This window comes from Natrix helvetica (genome assembly GCF_964273705.1).
Source record: "Natrix helvetica genome assembly, chromosome: 10".
NCBI classification, from domain to species: Eukaryota; Metazoa; Chordata; class Lepidosauria; order Squamata; family Natricidae; genus Natrix; species Natrix helvetica.
The window spans coordinates 20,486,708-20,505,768 of NC_138561.1; the positions used below are offsets into that span (position 1 = coordinate 20,486,708).

Here is a 19,061-nt window from a genome sequence, read left to right on the forward strand (position 1 = left end):
GAAATAAGCACTTGGCCTTATTTTGGGAGAGGTCTTATTATTTTTGAGGTGCAGGAGGCAGCAAGCATAGTCACCTCGTGGCTGCTGCTGCATTGCAATATTTTCGGGGAGGGCTTATTTTCAGGGGAGGGCTTATTTTAGTGCATGCGTTCAAAAGCCCAATTAGGCTTATTATCCAGAGAGGTCTTATTTTCACGGAAACCGGATATCTATCTATCTATCTATCTATCTGGTCCTCAGCTGTCTTTCCGCAGAGTTCCCATAAGCTGTGAGTCATGAAATCAATTCTCCAAATGAATGTCATACTCTGCTACCAGCTTCTCCAAGCAGACCTGAGAACCTGATGAAAGCCAACATCCGTTGGCATCGACCGCAAGGGGATTAATTATGCCCTCTCTTTTTCCTCCCGTCTTCTCTGAAGAATCGTTTTGCAGCAGTTGCTATTAGGATTGTATTTAACTCCATTTAGGGAACTGCTGAGATGTTTGAGTGCCTGGTTCCCATCCCACTGCTTTCCATAATGTGACAGTGATCGAAGAAATATCTCCTGAAATTCAATTGGTGTGGGTGGGTTGATGTGTTTGCTTATTAACTTTTTAATAAGTCGTCCAATTTCTGGAAAATAGCTTCTGCATATAAATGCAATCACATGTTTTGTTAGGCATCAGAAAGACCATAAATTACCAGCAGAAAATGTCTTTCTACAGAGCAGATGATCCACAGTGTAGTTATGAAGGAAGGAAGAAATTTATAGAAGATGATACGAAACCCAGAACATAAGGCTGAGTCATTCTGGGGGCAGGCATGAGCTTCAGCTTCTTTGGAGGAATCAAGAGACCAAGATTAAGGTTCAATGAGGGTTAGAGCTCAGGGTTGTGCGCCAGACCTTGTTACAAAGAGGGTGCAAATCAGCATCTAGAAGCAGCAATGTCTAGGGACAATAGCCAACAAGCATTGAAGATCTATCCCTAGAATTCCATATTGTAGAAAGATGCTGAGATTATCAGATGGGAACCTGACAGCCGGGGTTCAAGACCCAAACGCCCAATGATTGGATGAGCTTCCATCCCTTGCTACAGCTCTTGCCCACCTAACAGTTCAAAAGCATGCAAATGCAAGTAGATAAATAGGTACCACTTTGGTGGGAAGGTAACAGTGTTCTGTGCGCCTCAGCATATGATGATGACTTGACCTCAGAAGTGTCTTTGGACAATGCTGGCTCCCTCTGTCAAGCAACACAGATAAGCACCATGCTCTACAGTTGGACAAGACTGGACAGGGAGACCTTTATCTTTCCTAGAGAGCAAGAAGAGTTAAGCCGATCTATATCTATCTATCTATCTATCTATCTATCTATCTATCTATCTATCTATCTATCATCTATCTATTTAATCTACCTACCTACCTCTATCTATTTATCTATCTATCTATCTATCTATCCATCATCTATCTATCTATCTATCTATCTATCTATCTATCTATCTATCATCTATCTATTTAATCTACCTACCTACCTCTATCTATCTATCTATCTATCTATCTATCTATCTATCCATCATCTATCTATCTATCTATCTATCTATCTATCTATCATCTATCTATTTAATCTACCTACCTACCTCTATCTATTTATCTATCTATCTATCTATCTATCTATCTATCTATCTATCTATCTATCATCTATCTATTTAATCTACCTACCTACCTCTATCTATTTATCTATCTATCTATCTATCTATCCATCATCTATCTATCTATCTATCTATCTATCTATCTATCTATCATCTATCTATTTAATCTACCTACCTACCTCTATCTATCTATTTATCTATCTATCTATCTATCTATCCATCATCTATCTATCTATCTATCTATCTATCTATCTATCTATCATCTATCTATTTAATCTACCTACCTACCTCTATCTATCTATCTATCTATCTATCTATCTATCTATCTATCTATCTATCTATCTATCCATCATCTATCTATCTATCTATCTATCTATCTATCTATCTATCTATCTATCTATCATCTATCTATTTAATCTACCTACCTACCTCTATCTATCTATTTATCTATCTATCTATCTATCTATCCATCATCTATCTATCTATCTATCTTCCTAATCTTGAAAGCATTGAATAGTCTATTGTTGCTTTCTTCTAAAAAAAAGCCGCAACAATTCTCTAGTGCAATTCAATTAAAAATGCACATCAAAAAATAACCAAGGAAAAAAAAAGATCATAAAATGCTAAAATAACACAAGCTCACCAGAGATTACATTGATTGAAAGAGTACACCACAGCGCCAATAACGAAAATAATACTGAAAGGCCAGAAGCACCAATTCAATTTTTGTGAGGGGGAGGTGAGTCTATTTTAGTGCAGGAGGTTCCCCAAGGAGAAGGCCATTTGCTGAGCAGCTGTCTCTCACAGCTAAGCAGGAGAGGACCTCTGAAGTGTCACCTCTGAAAAAGGTATTACGGGGAGGATATGTGGAAAATGTAGTGATTCCTATATGGAATGGGCTTACCTACTTTGGTATTTATATAAGCATTGTAAACATTATTCTAAAGGGTGCTTACTCCCTAGTAAACATGTGGAGATCAAGTCAGCACAAACTGGCTCCTGGATCCCTTCTGTTGATCCTAGAGAGGAGATTCTGATCCCATCAGGTAGGACAAGTATTGCATCCAGAGGTGGCCATGGGATTGTATGACTTGGGGAGGTGTTTTAGGCCTCTGGTTGTTACCAGAGGTGGGTTCCTACCAGTTTGGCCTGATTCAGCCGAACCAATAGTGGTATGGTGGTGTGGGAGCAACCCAGGCCTGCCATGCTCCCGAACCGGTTCTTCGGTCAGCGCCATCAGCACCGCCATATGGTTTTTAATGTTCTGCACATGGGCAGAACAATTTTAATTGAACTGTGCATGTGTGCAAAGTGCGCCTCCAGCACGCCCATGTGCATGTGCACAAGTGAACTGGCAGTAAAGCCGGCCGGAACCCATCCCTGGTGGTTACTATTTCTTTTCCTCTTAAAAATGTGAGTAAAAGGGCCAGCCCACACTAAAACTACTAGTTGAGGACCTAGAGATCCAAAGAAAGAATGAGGATCACACGTAAGGTCCAGTTCAGAAGATTCATTGCTCAACGGATCACAAGAATCTGGTCAACTGACAGTCAGCACTAAATTGGTGCTAAGTAAGGGTTAACGGAATTCAGAGGGAGCATTTGTGGACACCTGAGGTTTCTAGGCTAATTCCTCTCTTGACTCTGCCCCCTCTTATTCATGACTCCTACTCATTGTTCAAGCAAAGCCTGGACACTATTCCTCAGGCTACCTTTTACTTGATTTTATTTAAGTTGAGTCCCTTTGGGGAGAGGGGGCGGTCTATAAATTTAATAAATTAATTAATTTGAATTTCAAGGATCCCATTATTTTGGATAGTAGATTGATAATGAAATTACACATGGTTATTAGAGCTTCTCTACTAAGATGGCAGTAGAAGTGTTTTTATCTTTGCGATAGGATGCCCATCAATTGAAATAGCACAGCACCGTGTTAGGATTGAATTCCTCCCTTCGGGCATGAATATGTTTCCCATTCAAATGATTCATATGTGAAAAAGGATCTGGAGCGTCTTGGAAAAGTTTCTACATCTCAACAGGCCAACGTTTAATTCTGCCTGCAGTTTTTAAGCTTCGTTGAAAGCTTGCCACATCGTCGGATGATTTCTTTATCACACATGATGTTGCAATTCAAAAGAACACACATTCCTCCAAGCGACATGAAACTGTGATCATTTCTTCTCTTTTTCCCTACAATCTTTCCCTTCTGGGTTAGTTGTTTCTTTTTTTTCTTTCCTTCCCTAAAATTGGAGAAACAAGATAATCTTTCACGAATGCCTTCTCAGGCTGTTAGGCTGATGGCGCCATTGGCAAAGCTGGCAAGAGAGCACATGGTTGTGAAAGATAAAACTGGTGCCACTTCACGTAAACAGTCACTTTAAACTGCCTCCAGCTGATATCAGACGCACACTGAAAGAGACGAGATATGGATTGTGCTATCCCTGCACAATCACTCTGCCGAGCGTTTAAATCACTCCCACAATACGAAATGAGGCTCAATCTATAGTCCATCTTCCAATACATTTGTATGGACAGAGTCTTATCATCACAGACAACAGATGGGCACAAATGGTCTTAAGTTCCCTTGATTCCAATGTGCCTTCCATTCAGTAGGGTAAAAAAAAAAATCACAAAAGTCTTTTTTGTAGAACGCATCCCTACAGCATCTTCCATTGTTTCTCCCTTCGACACATTCTCCTGCACTAATTGTTCATTTTCATTGTGAAGAGTAGTTGGTTGGTTGGTTGAATGGCTGAAAAATGCTTGCAGACTTGCAGCTTCTGATTAATAAAGCCAAGGCATATGAGTTGGAGTCAAGAATCTTTTGCTCCTAGCATTGATTCAACGGCCAGGAACTGTGTGCAGAATAACAGAATTGGAAGGATCTTCTAATCCAAACCGCTTCTCAAGCAGGAGACCCTGTACCGTTTCAGACAAGATTGCTTCTCTTCTTGATTAGTTCCCATCCATTGTTTCTTATCGTCTAGTCAACGTTTGTAGGAAGCCATGAAGATGACCTTGGGAAAGCTTGTGCAGAAGCTGTCCAGAAAACAAGAGGTTCAAAACATGAGTTAGAATGAAAGAATAAACAGGTGGGAAGGACCTTGGAGGTCTTCTAATCCAATCCCCTGCTCAAGTAGGAAACCCTACATCATTCCAGACAAGTGGCCATCCAGTCTTCTCTTAAAAGCCTCCAGTCATGGAGCACCTACAACTTCTGAAGGCAAATCATTCCATTGGTTAATTGTCCTCACTATTAGGAAATTTCTCCTTAGTTCTAGGTTGCTTCTCTCCTTGATTCATTTCCATTCATTAGTTCTTGTCCTGCCTTCAGAGGCTTTGGAGACTCCCTCTTCTTTGGGCAGCCACTCAGACATTGGAAGACTGCTATCTAGTTCTTCTTTTCATTAAACTAAAAATACCCAATTCCTGCAACCGTTAGAAGAGAGGTGGGAAGGGAAGGGCAGGGAGGGAAGGGAAGAGGAGGGCAAGGGAGGGGAGGGGAGGAGACACAATCTGTCATCTTGACAGTGAACTGCTTTTCCATCTGAAAATATTTTTTAAAATGATAAGAACAAAACACAAGGAGGAAATAATTTCTCTCCTTGATTAGTTTCCATCTGTTGCTTCTTGTTCTATCCTCAGGTGCTTTGGAGAATAGCTTGACTCCCTCTTCTTTGTGGAAGCCCTGAGATATCGGAAAACTGCTATCATGTCTCCCCTGGTCCTTCTTTTCATCTGGCTAGGCCCGTGATGGCGAACCTATAGCAAAGGATTTCCACAATTTTGGCCACTACTGTATTTACCCAGGGATCTTATTCAATAAAACCAGCAACCAGATTTATGGGACGGTGTTTAAGAGCTTTTGTGACCCTATCAAAAATGACTTCTCTTTGACTTCTTTGGAATCCGTGGTGAATAATATTTAAGGCTTTTTTTCCTTGTTCAGACCATGCAACCTGATTGGAATTTAATCATTTTTAGCTCTCGGATTTCCATTGTTTTTTCACATTTAACCTGACAAACTGAATAATTTCCTGTAGGGTTATTTTGGGCAGCTGCAACCTACTTTCTCCTTCTCCTTTGATGTTTCTGCTCATTAGGGCTGGGATAGCATTTTATTTAGTTCACGGTTGGAGGTAAACTCAACTCGTTTTGAATTTTAAGCAATACATAAATTGAAACATGATTGTTGAAATGTTTCGGGATTTCTTGCAGCATAATTTCTCAAAAGAAAGTTTATTAAGGGGGGAAAATCTGCATAAAAAGATGTATATTCATGAAAATGAAGACAAAATTCTCAAATACATGATGGGGGGGAAATGAACAGAAATGGGTAAGATTTTGCACCAAAGTACAAAGAAGGTTTAATGAATTAAAAATAATACATTCAGTGAATTGCATTAGGTAGATTTGCAAAAATGAGGAATGAAAAGTCATAAAATAGACATGTTCTCTCATAACTACTACTCCCGTACAATGTTGAATTTAGAAAACTTATTTCAATGATACTGAGTTACAAGTATTCTAATGCAATTGTGCCAAATCCTTCTTGCAACTGCACTAATTAGCTTTTTTCATTGATTCCACAATCACTGCAACTATCTAATGATCTCTGTGTCATCAAGTACAATAAAGCATATCTAAAATGCAATAAGCATTCATCGGAAATGCAATAAGCATTCATTTAAAATACTCCAGGGGGGGGGGGATAGGACTTTAGCATAAGGAAGCTACATTAAAACACCCTCCAGGTGCCAATGAAGGACAATAGATAACCTCGCATCTTAGAACAGGTTGTTCCCAACATTGGTGTAGCAAGCTAGAAACCTGTACACATCCTACCTTCACCTATTGTATTTGTGCTGTGAGTTAAAAACAGAGACACAGCCTCCCACAACTTTGAAAGTCAGGCTGCTGGGGTAAGAATTAGTCATCCAGCTATCCTGGACCAACTTTTTAAACGTCAACATTTTGAACCATATTTTGAAGGAAATATGTTCATGAATTCATTTACATCTACAAAGATGTGGGGGGTCAAACTATTTTCCAAAACACCAAAGGGCAAGGAAAGAAGCAATGGTTGGAAACTAACCAAGGAGAGAAGCAACCTGGAGTTAAGGGGAAATTTCCTAATGGCGAGAGGAGTTAACCAATGGAACAACTTGCCTTCAGTAGTTGTGGCTGCTCCATCACTGAAAGTTTTCAAAAGGAGACTGGAAACCCATTTGTCTGAAATGATATAGGATCTCCTACTCAAGCAGGAGGTTGGACTAGAAGACCCCCAAGGTCCCTTTCAGCCCTACGATTCTATGATATGTCTTTCTTCCTGTCTTGTGCCATTTTTTGAATGGGAACCAAGAAACCATTCTCATTATTATTTTTGTAGAGTGGTATCTTCTGTGGATGATACTATATAAATCAATCCATCATCCTCATTACCAGCTCCATTCCATACTTTATGTATTCATGAGTTCTAAGGTCGATTAATGTTTTCTTTGTGCTGGACCCAGTCCAATTATGGTCAAGACTGTAGCTCCATTGCAAAGCTAACAGCTTTCACCTCTGCAATTTGAGATAGGATTCCGATCATTGACTGTCTCATTAGTAACTAAACAGACTGCCCTCGTAAATAGGTATATAGAATAGAACAGACTAGACTAGACTAGACTAGACTAGACTAGACTAGACTAGACTAGACTAGACTAGAATAGAATAGAATAGAATAGAATAGAATAGAATAGAACAGAACAGAATAGAATTCTTTATTGGCCAGGTGTGATTGGACATACAAGGAATTTGTCTTTGGTGCAGATGCTCTCAGTGTACATAAAAAGACAAGATACATTCGTCAAGAATCATAAGGTACGATAATTAATGAAAGTCACAGGGTACAAATAAACAATAAGGAACAATTAATATCAATATAAATCATAAGGATATCAGCAACAAAGTTGCAGCCCTGCAGTCATATGTGGGAGGAGATGGGTGATAGGAACAATTAGAAGACTAATAGTAATAGTAATGCAGCCTTAGTTAATAGTTTTGACAGTGGTGAGGGAATTATTTGTTTACCAGCATGATGGTGTATAGCTATATCAGACAACTGTTGTGATCAGGAATGGTTTATAGATCCAGGTCAATGTATTAAGACAAATAGCAGGAGAGATTTGAAGCTTTCAGGCACGCACTGAAGAATATAAGAGCACTTCTGGACAGGTTTGGCAAGGGTCTTGTATTCAAAAGCCGTTAATTGCTTTGGTCTATGTGGGAACATGCATTGAGCACTTGCCTGCAATTCAAGCTAATTTCCCAGATATCACGCTAGAGTGGTGGGAAGAAACCGGACAATCTTGGGAAAGGATGCGGCTCATTTAAAGAGTTGCAGAGAGGTGATACATTAATGTTCCTGCAGACACTGAAGCACCTTTTTGATCTGATGTGCAGCCCTGCCATGTTCTCCTTGTGGATGACTTATGGCCTCTTGGTGGGCTCCTTCCTCTTCTGAGTTTCAGCATTTAATTTCAGTTTCCTGATGAGATTTAGTAGCAATGGCCAGGATGATATGTGGATGCACAAGGTACTACACCATCTCTACTTCAACTTCACCTACAAAGAAGACAGCATACCTGCTTCAGGCGAACCAAAGTCTTCAAGGTGATGGATCATGGAAGTCCACATGAACAGCTGAGCCCTCTCTTTTTCCAACCTACTCGTACAGCAGTCTTGAATCTAAAATTAGTGTACCATTTTCAAAATGACTAGCTGGTGTTGATGCCTGGAAGCTCCTGGAAGCCAAAGGCTGAAAGAGATTAGCATAGGTCTGATGTAGTCCCTAAAATATACAGATACAGATTAATAGAGTTGGAAGGGACCTTGTAGGTCATTTAGTCCAACCCCCTACCAAGGCAGACCCTCCACCATTTTTGACAGAGGGCAGTCCAGTCTCTTCTTGAAAGCCTCCAGTGATGATGCCCACAATGTCTGAAGGCAAGCTGTTCCATTGGCTGACTGTTCTCACTATCAAAAATTTTCTCCTTATTTCCAGGTTGAATCTCTCCTTGTTCAGTTTCCATCCATTATTCCTTGTTTGGCCTTCAGGTGCTTTGGAGAATAGCTTGACTCCCTCGTCTCTGTGGCAGCCCCTCAAATATTGGAAGATTGCTATCCTGTCTCCCCTGGTCCTTCTCTTCACTAGACTTGCCATGCCCAGTTCCTGCAACCATTCATCACATGTTTTAGCCTGCAGTCTCCTAATCATCCTGGTTGCTCTTCTCTGCACTCTTTCTAGAGTCTCAATGTCTTTTTTATAGTGTGGTGAACATAACATAGGTCTGATAGAGCCCCTAAAATAAATCTCCTGATCAAAAGGAAATCATTTCTTTGGTCTCTAAACCAGTTCATGCTCCTGCATCTCAGTCTGCGTAGTTTTGAGCATTCAGCAGTGAAGTTTGCATAAGTAGAAATGTACTCCTAGATGCAACTAACCCCAAACTCGTATTATTTGAACCTCGTTTCACTCATCCTTTTAAGTGTGCCTCATATGATTTTCTTTTCTCTTTTTCTGAAGAAAAACCCAGAGTTAATTGTCAAAAGTAGTGCTCAATTAAGCCAGATGACTCCAATTATCATCTCAGGAAGCCGTTCGAGTACATCCCCAGGAAACGTTTCTATAAGGTTGATCCCACTGTGATTTGCCCCTCCAGATTGAAAGAGAAAAATGCCCCCGAAGCTCACTTTTTTCTTTTCTTTTTCTTTTTTCCTACTCGAGACCGTCAATTAGTCATTCAGGAAGATCTCTCAAATTGGTCCTTGTCTTTGTAGGTAGGATGGTCCATGATACCTCTGCTGGAGCAATTTGCAAGAAACAGAAGTTTTAAACGGGGGGGAGGGGAGCTGGAGCGCTTAAAAAAAGTAGCATGAAGATAAGCATTGATCCTGTGGACCAGATTGGGCAGAAAACAATCTCCAAGCGTTTTTGAATGTATTTACGGATACATTCAAAGAATTTTGGAGGAGAGAAATTAGCTTTGATTGATTGATTTGGTCAAATGGCTGTCAGGATACCCTCAACGAAAGAAGACTGTGAGGCTTGAGGTTCCTCAAAGTTCCATTTTATTAGAGATGTCATATTGGCACATCTGGGAAAACTTGAATCTGAAAGCTTCCAGGTTTTTCCCACCCAAAAGAAAGTTCAAGTCCCTGCCCAGCATCCACATGTCCAGCCCATGGCCCAATCAAGCACCATCCAACTCTGGAGATGCCTCCCAGTCACACCCCTCCAGGTGCAGGCCAAGATGTCCTTGACTCTCTGAGAAAGGAATGTTATTTTGACTATATATCTCCCATAACGTATAACCCCCCCTCTTATTTTCCCACAGCATTAAATGTGGCAGGCCAGAAGGCCCAATGCAAAAGATGGCTTCCAGGCCTGACACCAGAAGGATTCACACATTATGAAAATATTACTGTACAAAAATGTAATAAAATAAAATACCAGCATTTTAAAAAACCTGATTAAATAATAGGTGTTTATTGGAACATACATAGATCCATACAACAACCCTTCAAAATAACTTTTTTTTCCTGGGGCTCAGAGAGAGTGCCTAGGCCAAAGTCACCCAGGGGGCTTTCATGCTTAAGGGAGGGCTAGAACTCATACTCTCCCAGTTTATAACCTTCTACCTTCACCACTAAGCCAAACTAGCTCTCTGCTGAAGACCATCCCAAATAGAAAAGTGATATTCAATTTCATTCCTGCTGTTCTAGTTAAAAGGGTGAGAAAGCCCCCAATTAAAATAGGGGGCACTATATAAAGGGCAGCCTAGGGAGTGGTGCGGTGGTTTAGAGGTGGAGCTCTTGGCTCACAATCAGGAGGCTGTGAGTTTGATCCTAGGTAGAGGCAGATATTTCTCTCTCTGAGCACAATGAGAATATATCTGCTCAACAAAACTCTGCATTGGCAACAGGAACAGCATCTGGCCAGTAAACACTCTGCTAGCTCCATTCAGCTGCCCAGATTCCACCCCACAATGGATTATGGGGTCATTAAAGGATGATGACGATATAAAGGAAAGCCTAGCAGCCCATATTGGCTTCTTGTGACTTCATTGAGAGTCACAACGGTTTTACTATGCATCACGTCATAACGCTTCAGATGCCAGCTTTTCGCTTTCTTGAAGAACATTTCAAATCTAGCCATGTTCTCCAGCAACTGCAGTCCCATGAGCCTCCGAGCCACTGTGAAGTATGAAGCATGATGCTTAAGAACTCATTGCTGAAGTATTTGTCATTTGGGTCGGCCAAAAATGATAATAGCATTGCTTCATATCACTTTTAAGCATCTGGAAAGCAGTCATTCCGGGAAAGATAGAAGGATATAAATCTTCTCCTTTTGATTTGTTATTGTACTTTGCAGCCTTCTCAGTAATCCTCTGCCATTTTTAATTGGATGAGGGATTATTTGCATCTGGGGTGACATCTCGTTTCCCCAGCAAAACCACGGGTTTGAGGTATGCTGTTCGCTTCCCAAACAAAATCCTTTAATTTCTGCACTTACCATTAATACCTTTGGTGTTTGTTCTCCAAACTCCTATCCTCTAATGATAAAGAATGGGCACAGTTGACAGTTCTTCTCTCTTTCATCCCTTCTTCTCGTGTTTTAAAAAATATTTTGGAAGAATACGGCTAAGAACAGCTTGCTAAATATTTGGATTGATAGGTGTGATAAATCAGGAGAGAAGAATGAGAGAGGGGGGGGGAAAACATGTTTTTCTTTAGATGTAGAATGTTTCAGAAATGCTAAATGCACACAGAGAATTGGACTCATTTTTATGGAAGAGACTAGAGAAATGTGGCCTGTTGCTATTTTAAAGATTTCAGGAATTTTAAAAAGGCCCAGTGTGTTCTTCTTATTTTGTTGCCTCTCCAATTCCCATTTTTGGCAGGTCATCTCATTGGGTTCAACGCCCAGCTTCTTCAACCCTTGCGTAAGAGCGTAATGTAGAGGTTGGAGCCAGGATGGGCTTCAGCTATCAATTCTCAACTACTGATTCAATTCTCAAAAGCCATTTTCAATCACCTCATAGATTTCTAAACCTCAACTGATCCCAAACCCTTGTTGATCTTGTGTGAACTTGGAATGGATCAGGTGATCCTTGAGAAGATGAGTTCCTGGGATGTCGTTCCAAGATGCTTTTTTTCCAAAAGACAAGTGGATCTTCTTGATTTTTTGAAAACATTTTGCTTCTCATCGAAGAAGCTTCTTCGGTTCTAACTGCCTTTTGGGGAATGTTTAGTTTGGTTAGAACTGTAGAAACTTCTTGGATGAAATGCGAAACATTTTCAAAGGAAAAAAACAGGAAAGTCCAGTTGTCTTTTGGAAAAAGCACCTTTGGGATAACCATGATCTGGATAACTAAGAATCTCCATAGCTGGAGAGTCTCCTGGGCTGCAGGTTAGACTAAAAAGTCAAACACACACAAACACACAAAGAGACAGAAACTCACACAGGCAGGAAGAAAAATAGAGAAAAACATCTTGTAATCTCAACGAGAAAATTAGATGACTGTCGAGCTGAACTTAACTCTCAAAATAACTTTCTATTCAACTTGTAAGCCACTGAAGTTTTCTATGTGACAATCATGGTAAGAGTCTAACATGAGGAAAACTGGTGAATTTCCTTGTCATGCAGTAATGAAAGGTTAAAAGTGTTGCTTGTTTGTTTGTGTTGCTCAGTATAAATAGCCTTTCAACTCATTTTTGAATGTCTCTAGGCAGTTTACAGGGACATCTAGGGATGCGGTGGCTCAGTGGCTAAGACACTGAGCTTGTCGATCAGAAAGATCGGCAGTTTGGCAGTTCGAATCCCTAGCGCCGCATAATGGAGTGAGCTCCCATTACTTGTTCCAGCTTCTGCCAACCTAGAAGTTCGAAAGCACGTAAAAAATGCAAGTAGAAAAAATAGGAGCCACTTTTGGTGGGAAGGTAACAGCATTCTGTTCGCCTTCGGCGTTTAGTCATGACCACGGAGACGTCTTCGAACAGTGCTGGCTCTTTGGCTTTGAAACGGAGGTAAGCACTGCTCTTTAGAGTCAGGAATGACTAGCACATATTTGCAAGGGGAACATTTACCTTTACCTTTAGGTGGTTGACAATAGAACAAACCAAACACAAAATATGTAATAGAAAGCAAAAATAAAATGGTTACCTTGATATTGATGTCCAGAGAAGGACGAAGCTGAGGGTAAGGAAAAAAACACAGATTAATTGGAATTATGGTAAGCCCCTTGGAAATTGTGACAGGGCTCTGCACTGTTCAAATAAGGCTGTTGCCTTAATCTTTGTGGTGTGGGTTTGTGTGTGTGTGTGTGTACTGCATGTATTTGTGAGCTGCCTCTCAAGACTAATAGATTTCCCCAGGCATCTTACAATGTAAAGTCGGTCCAATTCGAAATCATGTTGTATTTAAAAGACTGTTTTAAAACAGGTCCACAGCAATAAAATGTCATTTTAAGAATCTAATAGTAACAAAAAGACCAAACCTTTGATGTTAAGGCATTGCTGACCTTCCTTTAAATGACTGTCTATAATAGTGACAATCAACAATCCAAGATCATTGTGGTTTGAAAGGAGAGTTTAAATGGGGACGTTACGAGCATTTTCCCCTGCTTTGTACAAGAATAGCACACACTTAAGTTTTTGTTATTTATTAGAATTCACATCTCGGTGCAGAATTCACCTGGATCCTGAGGGCAGAAAGGAGAAGAAGAAGAAAGGAAGAAAAAAAATATCTTTTGAAATCTCTCCACACTCCAGGAAGTGTTTTTATGGCCCGTTGCACATTTCACATATTATCATGGCTTCGCTAACACATGCAGACTCCTGCATTCTCTATCATCAAATATTTAATGGGGGGAAAAACGTGTCGGCAGCTTATGGCTTCCCAAATGAACAGTCAAACGTAGGCAGGAGATTAGGTGCACAGCCAACCGAGCAGAGCCAAGAATTCAGGGTTTTTCTACACCTTTCTGGAGAAGGAACTTTTTCCCGTTGTTTCATCGCCGAGGCTCCTGGCCTCTGTGGAAAGACGAGGGATTTTTAACATTCATGGCATGCCTTCTCCCGCAAAACACAAGTGGAAAACCAGGAACATGCCCAAAATCTAGGGGGTTTTTTTTCAGGGCAATTCCACTTGGATCTTGAAACTGATCTGCATTTACAAGCTTGGGCTCAGGTAGATAAATGGAAGAGAGAGTCCCATTCTGCATCAAAAACAGAGGTGAGTTGCTCCCGCTTCAGCCCACTTCAGCCAAACCAGTAGTGGGATTCAGGCCTGAGTTGCAGAACCGGCAGAGACCCAGGCCTGCCACGCCCCCGAACTGGTTCCCTTGCCGCTTCTGGGCCACCGCCATTTTGGTTTTTAGTTGATTGCGCGTGCGCAGTTCACTGTAAATTGTTCGCATGCACGAAGAACAATTAACATTGAACAGTGCACGTGTTGCACATGGGTTGCAAACCGGTAGTAAAACTGGCAGAAACCCACCCCTGGTCAAAAAGGTTTTTGAGACCTGGAGACCAGGGGTGGGGAGGGGGGACAAATGCTTAAAGCTACACAACAACACTAGGTGAGGCAAGAACTGTTAAAATGTAGAAAGTGGGCTTGAACCTTTGATTTATCAATTTATTTTTCACAATTTTTCACAATTTTGAAAGGGGTCATGAGCCACTTTTTCCGGGGCTGTTGTAACTTCGAATGGTCCCTAAATGAGCAGCTGTAAGTCGAGAACTATTTGTATCTGTCTGGGATATTTCAATATCTGGTATTTCACTGAATATAAGTTGGATTGATGGGCTAAATACATCTTGCCAACTCAATCATTCTACGTTCCTGTAGACAAAAGAAGAGGTGAGATAGGAATTAACACACTCATTTTGCTTTCTGTTGTGGTGGACGTATAAATCCTGTTAGGTCTTGAAGCTTCTGGTTCTTCTAAATTGCCAAGCTCTCTTTCACGTGAAATTTAACATTGTTCTTAGTGGATTTAAGCCAATTTGGATATATTCATTCTACAGCTGAGAACTACTCTGATTCCCAGAAAGATATGGGTATAGATTTGGAAAGTAGAGAGGTCTACAAACAGGGGGGAACAAAATCTGCTTGAATCACTCCCAAGCACACCTTTTAAATCAGGACCCTATGTTGCTTTGATTTTATGTTTCATATATATTTATTTTTATACTTCGGGTAACTGAAACTCATATTTGCATATTAAAAGAATCTCAGCGAGGAACAATTGCCTTAGTTAAGGGATATTATGTACTTACAATGGGTAAAATTTGAGAGAAGATTTAATTTGGGGGGGGAGAGGAATAATGCTCTGTGTCAAATTCCGTGTTGTGTAATTTATCTCCAATGCACAATCGGAACAGATTGGCGAGATATGCCCATTTCTCCAAGGTGCTGCCATTTGTGAATGTAGAAGCAGGGGTTAATCTTTCCCAATTGTTCTGCAGAGCTGAGTGTTGTGTGTGGGGGAGGGAGGGGGTTGTACATGTGGAGTACCTGCACACACATGTGTCACACACACAAGCATATTGTTCGGGATGAATGGGATAGTCTTCACCTTGCAATGAGTTCAGCTACCTTGTCTCCTAGTTTGATGGGCATCTTTGTTTCAGAATTATTCTTTTTTTAAGGGACAAAGGAGCCGTGTGAAATAATTAGACGCACTGTTGTTGTTGTCGCGCAGTGTATTCATCACTATGGATCCTAAGATGCTGCTGCGGATCTGGGCTTTGATGGTTATGGAAAAAAGAGGCCCAGGCAGAGCTGCTAGACTGTATCATTTGCTAATCACAACAGCTTGCTCTTTGTTCCTTTCTAATCATTCTCGATGGTGCCAATAGCACCATTGTCGTTTGGTGTGAATGAGGCGCTTGGGGGAATGCCACGCTTTGTTTCTACAGTCACAAACATCGCTGTGACATCACTGACAAGGCATCTGCCTTTGTTCAACAAAGAGGCCTCTTTTAAGTCAAGATCTAAAGTAGCGCTCCTCAACCTTAGGAAGTCTAAGATGTATAGACTTCAACTCCCAGAATTTATTTATTTATTTTTATCTATTTAGGTTGTCTCTTCTAACATTGATGATGTTACTTACTTGGGTAATGAAATATCTGCAAGAAAACAACCAATCTCAGAGAGTGTCAAAGACTCCACAGTCTTCCTCCTCTGCCCCACAAATCCCACTGCCTTCTAGCACAGATGATGTTCTCTAGTTGGGTAATGAATCGTCTGCAAGAAAAACCCCAAGCTCAGAAAGCACCGAGGACCCCACAGTTCAACCCTGAGCCACAAAGATTCTCTTCTATTGGTAACGTTGATTATTCTCTGTTCATTTTGGCAGGTTCTCCACCAACAGAGATCCAGCAGACTGGTTGGAAATCAATCCTACAAATGGAACCATTCGCACCAAGGGCATGCTTGATCGTGAATCTCCCTCCGTACTGAACAACGTCTACACAGCATCCTTTCTGGCAATAGACAGTGGTGAGTAGTGGTAGCCAAAGGCATGGGAGTTTTGCTCCTCTTCCTTACCAAAGAATAGCAAAGAATATTCACAGCTTTTTCTGATAAGAGCTTTTCCAGTCCTTGTGGTGCCTTCCACATTTGTTGGATTTTAGCCCTACAAATTCCTAGGTAGCAGAGGCTTAGAGGCCTCCCAAAGAGCATCCAGCTACTCCCTGTAGGAAGAAGAGTCTTCCTTCTGCTCTTCTGGAAGTCAAGTTCTAATCAATCATCAGATGAACAGAGATGGTGATCTCATACAAACTCCTCCTTTAAAAACAGCAGCAAAGGAAAGAATTCAATACAAATAGTAAGGTGAAGGTAAAGCTAACTTTTAACTTTATGAAAAGTAGGCAACAAATTTGGATTTTCATTTTTATAGAATTTATGTGATTGACAATAGCTACAACTAGAAGGGTTCAAAAGGTATGGAAAAATATAGGGCACCTTTACCTTGGTTAATTTGTGTTTAGCCCTAATGTCATTTGGTTCTTGTTCAATTCCTTTTTTATAAACCTGGCCATCATGTGTTAAACCAGCCAATTGCAGTTTATTCAACAAACTATCGACAAACCTTGACTTAAGCCAATGCATAGATTCAGCTGATAACCTGGGTACTATTATTATTATGATTAAAATACTGGCAAGAGCATTCATTTTTTAATTTAGTTAGTTTGTCAAACATGTATGAGATAACAGGTGTAAGTATAAACATGGACATGAACACAGGAAATGGGAACGAATAAATGGGGACAGTAGGACAGGGACGTTAGGCACACTGGTGTGCTTATGCATGCCCCTACTGATCTCTTTGGAATGGGGTGAGATCCACGGTGGACAGTTTGGGGTTGAAGCTGGGTGGGGTTTGAGGATGTAACAACAGAGTCAGGTAGAGCATTCCAGGCGTTGACCACTCTGTTGCTGAAGTCGTATTTTCTGCAATCGAATTTGGAGCGATTTACCTTGAGTTTGTATCTATTGTTTGCCCGTGTATTATTGCAGTTGAAGCTGAAGTAGTCATTGACAGGTAGGACATTGTAGTAGACAATTTTGTGTACTATGCTTGGGTGAGACCTTAGTCGGCGTAGTTCCAGGTTGTCCAAGCCCAAAATTTCAAGCCTGGTGGCATAAGGGATTCTGTTGTGAGCAGAGGAGTGGAGGACTCTTCTCGTGAAATACCTCTGAACTTTTGAATTTGAATTTTAAATTTGAAGGAGATGGTCTTTGATTGATCCATAATTATTATTTTTTCCCCATTAGAGATTTCATCCCAATTGTAAAATAATCTTCCTCGTAAGAAATCAAGGCTTTTGTTCCTATTTTCATCAATGGGGCTAGGATTAATTTTGCTACCCTCTCTGCAAATATGTGAACTGATTATTAAACTCTTGGCACCACTCTAGAAATAACTCATCTTCAGTCTTCCAGATTCTTCTCTTTAACACCTAATGGCAAATAAGATCCCAATTTAAAAACCCTAGTTAAAAAGCAATCTCTTTAACGTATTACACGGATTAAAAGCTCCTTCTGTTGCGCATCGTCTAAATTAGAAGGATGCTATGAAAACTGGTTGCAAGCAACTTTTTGTAGCACATGAAAAGTAAAGAAGGAGAGAATGGAGGGAAACGTTGAGCTTATCCCACACAGCTGAAAGGCGCAAAATAAATAAGAGCTTTGTATGTAGTGTTCAAAAAGCTAATATGCTTACATGCTTCTCGGAGATGCAGCTGGTTTAGCTGCAAATGATGAATTGTAAAAACGTTCTTTTTAAGAGGGTAATTTTATTTCTTTCCTCTGGTTTCTGCACAGGGCTTGACAAGAACATGGCTTTAAAATGCAAAGTAGGGGAGAAGGATCCCCTTTGCTGTGGTGGCTTATTTGGATACTCATAAATCTATTTCTCTTGAAAAGCGGCTTTTGCAGGAAAGTCTGTTTTCCCCTACACACCAACACACTCTCATTCCTTTCATCCCGTGTTTCTGTGGGTTTTGATAATGCGGCCTCCATATTGTATGCCTGTTCACTCTGATCGGATTAGAAGGATAAATTTATTACTGGAAAGCAATGCATATAATGCTTGCATTACTAAGAAGTGGAAATTTCAGGTATTCAGGGAAACATGTAGTTCGTAGCCCAACTCTATCATCTGCAACTTCATTGGATTTTGGTTCCCACAGTATAATCTCCAGCCAGTATAGAGTATCCCAATGTTCCAGGCATCGATCTTAACTTTAATGTATTTGATTTTTTGTGTTTTTCGGTCTATCTATCTATAGATTGGTAGAGCGGTCTATAGGTCTACCAATTATGGGATGGAGCATGTTTCCGTTTTCGCCTTTCAGCCTCGATCCAGGAGCCTTCGCAGGCAGTCGCTTTCGCGACAAACTACTTTTGTGTTAAATTTATGTTTTACCAACATAGAGAAATAAAGGGAGACTAGGATAGATCTATTTCAAACTATTTAGCTCTCCTAGAATCCTGCTGGGATTCGAACCTGGGTTAGTTACATATTAGGTAGCTGTATTAACTTCTAAGCCATGGGTTCTCCCTGCTTTGTCGGCTATACCAGGGGAGAGATTAAGTGTTTTTTCTCCGGTGGGACCAGTCTTTCAGGGCAACCTTGGTCTACCCAATTATGGGACAGAGCATGCACATGCTTTGATTTTCATTGGTCAACTTCCTGGTGTCACTTAGGTTCTGTGAGCAGGACAAGGCAATTCCCTACATGTTGGGCTGGCTGGGGAATTCTGGGAGTTGAAGTCCGCACATCTTAAAGTTGCCAAGGTTGAGAAACACTGGTACAAGATCAGTCTCTTTTAAGTAACAGGACGGCTGGCTTTGGTCCTTCTGCTTAGCCCATCT

General features: G+C 40.7%; 1 protein-coding gene across 2 annotated transcripts in view; it reads left to right on the top strand.

Moving 5' to 3' along the window:
• The window catches only part of CDH13 (cadherin 13), a 405,453-nt gene that overhangs the window by 366,369 nt on the left and 20,023 nt on the right, over positions 1-19,061 (top strand). For both annotated transcript variants that reach the window (XM_081963468.1, XM_081963469.1), the window contains one exon: positions 16,039-16,181. In XM_081963468.1, the coding sequence (XP_081819594.1) occupies positions 16,039-16,181 (143 nt within the window). The remainder of the gene's footprint in view (positions 1-16,038; positions 16,182-19,061) is intronic.